At 47.4% G+C, this 7,878-nt stretch overlaps 1 protein-coding gene across 4 annotated transcripts; it reads left to right on the top strand.

The window, feature by feature from the left end:
* Positions 1-108: 108 nt before the first annotated feature.
* tkfc (triokinase/FMN cyclase) lies at positions 109-7,639 on the top strand. 4 transcript variants are annotated; one of them, XM_052064182.1, is made up of 17 exons: positions 109-245; positions 2,954-3,143; positions 3,214-3,318; positions 3,408-3,595; positions 3,666-3,744; positions 3,813-3,902; positions 4,717-4,751; positions 4,818-4,902; positions 4,972-5,061; positions 5,157-5,273; positions 5,902-6,021; positions 6,196-6,333; positions 6,649-6,755; positions 6,845-6,951; positions 7,113-7,146; positions 7,219-7,311; positions 7,388-7,639. In XM_052064182.1, the coding sequence occupies exons 1-17, from the start codon at positions 240-242 to the stop codon at positions 7,541-7,543; spliced, it is 1,740 nt and encodes a 579-aa protein (XP_051920142.1). In that variant the 5' UTR covers positions 109-239; the 3' UTR covers positions 7,544-7,639. The 4 variants fall into 4 exon arrangements, with proteins under 4 accessions (XP_051920142.1, XP_051920148.1, XP_051920156.1 ...); XM_052064188.1 differs by having other exon boundaries at positions 153-245; positions 2,963-3,143; XM_052064174.1 differs by lacking the exon at positions 109-245 and adding an exon at positions 1,265-1,661.
* Positions 7,640-7,878: the final 239 nt, after the last annotated feature.

Genomic DNA, 7,878 nt, shown 5'->3' with positions numbered 1-7,878 from the left:
AACTCAGAGTTGAAACATTTTAGCTGGTTATTTTCCGTGAATGGTAAGTTTCGAGTGGCAAACCAGCGCTCTTTTATTGCTTTCAAAATATAAAAACAAGACAGGGCACGGATTCAAATACAAGGTCTCGTATCATTTTTATAGTTTGAGCTTTTGTTTTGACGGGAGGACATCCGGCTGTCTGTGACGTCACCCGCCGGTCTAAGAAGGAGAGCGCTCGAGGAAGTTGTCAACTTGTCATGGAGGTAAGAATGGCAAAATCGTGACACAGAGCCAGAAGAGGCAGAGCCTGACTCAAGCACATAACCGTTCCCGATAGATTGTGCTCGTTGTTCGGAGTTTTAGACGCCTTAAAAAGCACTTTTTTTCAGCCCAAGTTCAAAGTCCGCACCTGATAGACCAGTGATCGCGATGTACCAGCCAATTACAATTTGTGATGGATTTTCTGGTCAGTTGGAGATCTGTGCACTAATTTGTTACTTTAATCAAACATTGAGTCGCTTAATGAACGAACAAGCGACTCAATAAATGTTTGATTAAAGATATATTTAATCAATATATATATATATATATATATATATATATATATATATATATATATATATATATATATATACACACTCACACACTTTCATTGACAACACTGTATAACTTAACCCACAGCTGCATTGCTTCAGGCTGTAAGGTGAAAACCCGTCAAGGCTGATTATTCATGTCTTGACAAGCCAATGTATCCCAACGACGATATCAAACTTTAAAGGCCAGGCTAGACATTTTTACTTGATTACGTCAGGTTTTCATCCTACTTATTTTTTTAATTGGCAATTAATCACCCCTTTTTGGTAAGATACTTTTTCAAATTGAGTTAACCACACTAAAAGGGTCGGTGGCCCCTGGAGAATGGGATGACAATGCAAGCAATACAAAAATACGCGTTCAATAATGTTTTTTTTTTGTGGTTAGTGATTTGATCTAATCCCTCACGACTGATTTTAATATTAATGGAAAGCTCTTGCAGACAGCAGTGCTAAGTGAATGATGAGCAATGAGGGAATCAATCGGTGTGCATGGCGAAGGGAAAAAAACTGACCACTGCCCGTTACCAATATGACCTTACACCAGAGTCGAACCAGTGAATATCACAGGACCTCTTCCAGCGAATTGACCCTTCGACTTCAGCTTTTTTGTTTGTTTGTTTTGTTTTCATGACTTGAATGCAGGTGCGGGTCGATCGCATGACGCACGCACACAGACAGACAGGCACGCGCATGCGCAAAGAACGGTGCCTTCCCCGCAAGCTAGTGAGTTATCGTTTCATTTAGAAATTAAATTGAAGGGATAAAATGTGTGAAGGTGCTGGACCGAGTAAAAAGAGGAAAACGTACTACTTCCATACGGAATGGGAGGAGGAGTATTTTTTTACGATGTCATTTTCAAAGTGCGTTTGCCTCATCTGCCTGTCCAACATCGCTATTCCGAAAAAGGGAAACGTGGAGCGGCATTTTCGGACTGTGCATAAAAACTACAACATTGACTTCCCTCCCAAAAGTGATGTGAGAAGGAAAAAGTTAGCCGAATTAAAATCTCAATTGTCCGGGCAGCAATCATTTTCTATGCAGCCACCTTCGAAAACAAAGGCAGCCACAGAAGCATCATTCCGGGTGAGCCACTCAATCCTTCTGCACAATAAATCATTCCAAGATGGAGAAATGTTGGAGGAGGCATTCCTCAATATAGTTATATATAAATGTATGTTTTGCAATTTTATAATAGGTCGATCTTTTTGAATTTGTCGTTTTGGAAGTAGCTCGCATTGTAAAAAAAATAATAATAATAAATTAAATGGTGGGTTTTCTCCGGGTGCTCCGGTTTCCTCCCACATTCCAAAAATATGCATAGCAGGCTGATTGAACACTCTAAATCAGGGGTGTCCAAACCTTTTGCCAAGGGGGCCAGATTTTATGTGGTAAAATGTCGGGGGGCCGACCTTGGCTGACATTCTTTATATTGAACAACAATATTGTTCAACAAATTTTAGTAAGCCAGTCTGTTTCACATTTCCATTTTTATTTTAATTTCAACAATCTTGAGAATTTCTTTTGGTTCATTTGAAACAGGAATTTGAAATATGACATATCAGTCAATATAAACACGGAGTGATGTCTTGTTAACTCGTGAGTGATGCCCTCTAGTGTCTAAATGCTATTACTCATTTAGTGAATGCTATTACTCATTTACCCACTAGAGGGAAGCAGTACTCTATGAAACATCACTCGCCAGTCTACGAGACCTCAGTCAATGCAACACGTGTTCCATTGCGCCCAACCTGCGGGCCAGACGGCACTGATTTTATGACGGGGGCCGAGGGCCGGATGAAATTCGACCGCGGACCGGATTTGGCCCGCGGGCCGGACTTTGGACATGCCTGCTCTAAATTGTCCCTAGGTGTGAGTGTGAGCGTGGTTGGTTGTTCGTCTATGTGTGCCCTGCGATTGGCTGGCAACCGATTCAGGGTGTCCCCCGCCTACTGCCCGAAGACAGCTGGGATGGGCTCCAGCACGCCCCGCGACCCCTGTGAGGATAAAGCGGTACTGAAGATGAATGAATGAATGAATGAATAAATTAAATGTGGGCACAGCTGGTCTAGATTCGCTGTTCATTTCACAATATTGACTGATGGAGATAAGGTGGCGAACAGAAATGTTCAAAACAACCATGTCGGCAAAGTACAAACTGCGCAATGTAGACGTTTTTGAATGAATACAGTCGCCTACCAATTGTCTGTGCGAATGCAGAATTTGGGAAGTTGAGTTTGTCATTGGACTGTTGTTAATTAAAGAGCTGGTGATGAGCCAATGTTGTTGCACAAACCCTAAAACAAAACGATCATAATTTCGAGTCCATGTGTTGCGCATTAGGCAAAACAACATTTTTTTTTTCTTCTGTGATGCAGCCCCAAAAGAAGCTGATCAACTCTGCAGAGGACTGCGTTGACGAGGCTCTCTGCGGCCTGGTCAGGGCCTCCAGCGGCCTGTCTCTGCTGCGGGGCCACCGGGTTGTGCTGCGCTCGGACCTGGACCAAATCAGAGGCAAAGTGGCCCTTTTGTCAGGAGGAGGGTCGGGACATGAGCCTGCGCACGGGGGTACGACTGACACCTGTTGAGCAGCCCACACCAGCAGTGGCTTCAGTTTCTTTTGAAACGTTGTGTCCAGGTTACGTGGGTGCTGGTATGCTGTCAGCAGCAGTGGCGGGGGCCGTGTTTGCATCTCCGCCTCCCGCCAGCATCTTGGCTGCCATTCTTTGCCTGCACAGCGCAGGTAAAGATGAGCCGTTGTCCCCCGCTCTGCTGTCCTCAACATGATCAGAAGCGCTGGGCTGGTTTTAAATGATGCCTGTGACGATTCAGGAGCATCTGGGGTCCTTCTCATTGTAAAGAACTACACGGGAGACCGCCTCAACTTCGGGCTGGCTGCGGAGCAGGCACGCAACCGCGGCGTGGATGTCGACATGGTGGTCGTCGCTGACGACTGCGCTTTCACCTGCCCCAGTAAGGCCGGGAAGAGGGGCTTGTGCGGCACTATTCTCATTCACAAGGTAAAAAAAAAACAAAACACGGGCATGTCGAAAAACACAATCGGAGGATATAACGACACTTTACTTTTAGCTGGCAGGTGCTTTAGCAGACGAAGGCTGCTCATTGGTCCATGTGGTTGCCAAGGTGACGGAGGTTTTGCAGGGCGTAGGTGAGGCTCGTGTGGCAGGTGGAGCACATGTGTTGGCCTGCAGGAAACGGCGTTGCGTTGTGTTCCAGGTACACTGGGAGTCAGCCTGTCTCCGTGCAGCGTTCCAGGCTGTCGCCCGTCTTTTGAGCTTCCTCCAGGAGACATGGAGCTCGGCCTGGGTGAGCATGAAGATTGATGTACCGTTATCCCGCGCCACTCGCATGGGAGCGAGAATGGGAGTTGACTTGAGAGTTGTTGACACCCTTTTAAAAATGTGTTATTTTGGAATTGCCCAAACATTGGTGCAATATATACTCGCACACAATGTAAAACTCAAAAAGTCATTTTGCATTACCTTCATAAAAAAATGGCGTGCATTTGATTTTATTTGGAAGATACAATAAGGGCGGCCCGGTAGTCCAGTGGTTAGCACGTCGGCTTCACAGTGCAGAGGTACCGGGTTCGATTCCAGCTCCGGCCTCCCTGTGTGGAGTTTGCATGTTCTCCCCGGGCCTGCGTGGGTTTTCTCCGGGTGCTCCGGTTTCCTCCCACATTCCAAAAATATGCATGGCAGGCTGATTGAACACTCTAAATTGTCCCTAGGTGTGAGTGTGAGTGCGGATGGTTGTTCGTTTCTGTGTGCCCTGCGATTGGCTGGCGACCGATTCAGGGTGTCCCCCGCCTACTGCCCGAAGACAGCTGGGATAGGCTCCTGCACCCCCCGCGACCCTAGTGAGGATCAAGCGGTTCGGAAGATGAATGAATGATATATATATAAGTTGCACAAACAACTCAGGCTAAACTTGGCTCCTCCCCCTGCCATTCAAAGCACTTCTAGCTACAGTCTAGATGTATCACGATAACAGTTGGGAATAGTTTCCGCAGGGAAAAAAAAGAGGAGGTGAGTTTGTAAGTAGTTGGAGATAACTGCGCCATTTTAATTCAGAAAAAGAAACTTCGCTTCCTTGGATAAGTGCTGTCCATCTTTGGCAGGAATCCATGGGGAGCCCGGCGTGAAAAGATCCAAGGTGAGTGGCAAGGTGCACAAATCTTTTGTAGATGTCATCTCTTGTTTTTTTTTTTTTGTCCACCAGGTGGCAAAGGCAGACGAGGTGGTGTCAGCCATGATTGATCACATGACCAACGCAAAGAGTCAGTCGTGCTTGCACCTGAGCAAGGGTACGCTCCGGCATCCCACGCAGTCGGCACCTCCCGTTTGTGATTTGTTTGACACGCTCTCGGGCACAGGTGACGCGCTCGTCGTCTGTGTGAACAATCTCGGAGCGCTGTCACGACTGGAAATGGCCGTGGTGACTCGGGCTGCCATCACATGCCTGGGTAATGATTGCAACTTGACAGCGTGCTGAAGAGCAAAAAAATTTTTTTTAAATTTTAAAAATCCTGTGGCACTTATGTTCTCCATATGCTGACAGAAAATCGTGGGATGCAGGTCGCCAGGGTGATGTCCGGATCCTTCATGACGTCATTGGAGATGGCTGGAATGTCACTGACTTTGCTGAGGGCCTGCCCGGAAATACTGAGACTCTTTGGTTAGGAAAGACACACAAAACAGGCAATGATATATTAAAAAAATAATAATAATACTTTGTTGATGTTTCAAATTCAACAAAATTAGTCCAGTGGTTAGCACGTCGACTTCACAGTGCAGAGGTACCGGGTTCAATTCCAGCTCCGGCCTCCCTGTGTGGAGTTTGCATGTTCTCCACGGGCCTGCGTGGGTTTTCTCCGGGTGCTCCGGTTTCCTCCCATATTCCAAAAACATGCGTGGCAGGCTGATTGAACACTCTAAATTGTCCCTAGGTGTGAGTGTGAGTGCGAATGGTTGTTCGTCTCTGTGTGCCCTGCGATTGGTTGGCTACCAATTCGGGGTGTTCCCCGCCTACTGCCCGAAGACAGCTGGGATAGGCTCCAGCGCCCCCTGCGACCCGAGTGAGGATAAAGCGGTTCGGAAGATGAATGAATGAATGAATGAATGAATGAATGAATGAATGAATGTTTCAAATTCAACGTCATAATGTTATATTGGGCGCCCGCCATATTTAGTTTTATTGTGGAATGTGCCTACTTGTCCAATACAGAAATCCCAACACAATGAGCGCATTGAACAGGAGCAGCTAAATTTGAAGCTAACAATGTTTTCCTTCCCTTCTTATCGAGATGCCAAGACCGGCGCCCCCGCCTGGCCCAACCTCAGTACCGGGTGTACTAGCGGCCGCGGCTACCTCACTGACCCGACCGCAGTGACTGCAGGGGCGCATGACGACGTGTTGACTGAAGGTTCATTTTCTGCATGACGCTAATGGAATAATTTGTTGTATGTCTGTAAACATATGACAAGCCATGACATTTGCTAGCCAGAAGCTGAGCTGCACTGTTTTTGTTTACACCTAGCCTGGTGTACCCTTTGGGTCCGCCACCTTTACTTTCCGCTGAATTTCTCTCTCCTGCTAGGACCCCAAAGTCCTGCGATGCGCAAGGTTTTGGAGAAGGTGTGTTCTACACTGTTGGAATACCAGGATGAGCTCAACGCGTTGGACCGTGCTTCTGGGGATGGCGACTGCGGAAATACTCACGCGCAGGCTGCCAAAGGTGACCACAATCCAAAAAAAAAAAAAAAAGGAACACAGCGCTTGCATGCGAAGCAGAGGTTCTCAAACTTTTTGGGTCTTAACACTTTGACAGGAGCGACATTTTTCCAAGGATGCCCTCATAATCCTGTTGACAATTACATTTCTTCTCAAATTAAGTTATGCATTTTTTTTTTCAATGACATCGCATCATTCCATGTTTTTTTTTGAACCCCAAGTTAAGGCTTGCAGCGCCCTTGGGGTCGGGGTCCCCCCCCCCCCCCCCCCCAATTTGAGAACCACAACTGCAGCACATTGACAAAAATTGCTCCCTCAGCCATTCAGGTGTGGCTCCAGAGTCATGTGGTCCCCGGTTGCCCAGGGCAACTGCTGTCTTCCCTCGCTACAGTGGTTCAGGAGAAAATGGGCGGGTCTTCAGGAGCTGTAAGTGTTCCAGATTGCTCAATACAAATTTATTTTTGGGTGGTTCGTTTTGGGGATTTGGCACACATTGACACACTGCGTTTTGACAGTTGTACAGTTTGTTCCTCACGGCGGCGAGCGGACACATGACCGGGGGGCGGAGCCACGCCGCGGCTTGGGCCAATGCCGTGCATGCTGGGATGCAGGCCATGAGAAGGTGGGTGTTGTAAAACACACCAGTGCGGCCAATGTGCCGATCATCAGGTCACTACATTTACCGGCGTGTCTACTTTCATTCAACTTAGTCTATAACGAAACAGACCCTGACAGAATCCGATCACTATTAACTCTAAACTGGATCCATTTTGATTTCAACAGATACGGCGGTGCTGATTTAGGAGACAGAACCATGGTGAGTCACTTGGAAGGGGCACTTTTTTGGCGGTTTGCGCCAACTGTTTTTCTGTCCTCTCTCCCACCACAGTTAGACGCCCTCTACCCTGCCGTAGACGAGCTGATGAAACTCAACAGCACGCCCCCTGGCGGAGAGATGACCGTATTGCAAGCTGCTGTTCAGGTGCGGCAAAACAAACGTCCCCAAACTCGCGGTTGTGCAAGCACGCAAGAAAAACACAGATTGTGCCGGTGTCCAGAAAGCAGCCGCGGGGGCCGAATCGACTCGCAGCCTCGCAGCCAAGGCGGGCCGAGCTAGCTACATCGCAGCTGAGCGCCTCACCCTCCCTGACCCCGGGGCCAAGGCTGTCGCCGCCATTTTGAGCGCTGTGGTGCAGGCCCTCGAGGAACAGTAGTGGTACTAACGCAGCATCACGGATGTACTACGCAGGAGCACAACGAGAACCTTGTACAATTCACGTTATTTCACAAGAAATAAAGTGTAGAATAGATGCGTGCATTGACTTTCTACACACACACACACAGTAAATATTTTATGCGGGATTTCCTGGCTACAAATGTCTCAAAGGTTACCCAAAGGAATGTTCCACTAAGAAGAAGAAAAAAATAAAATAAACGTTCACACACAAAGTGGAATGAAGGACATATTCAAGCCATAAAAGACACCATGCGGACCTGCATTTGCCCAAGGCTCGAAAGAACCACCTGTTAATGTTTTTGCTAAGCTACC

The sequence above is a fragment of the Hippocampus zosterae genome, chromosome 1, assembly GCF_025434085.1.
Source record: "Hippocampus zosterae strain Florida chromosome 1, ASM2543408v3, whole genome shotgun sequence".
NCBI lineage: Eukaryota > Metazoa > Chordata > Actinopteri > Syngnathiformes > Syngnathidae > Hippocampus > Hippocampus zosterae.
This window is presented reverse-complemented; position numbering and strand designations above follow the sequence as displayed.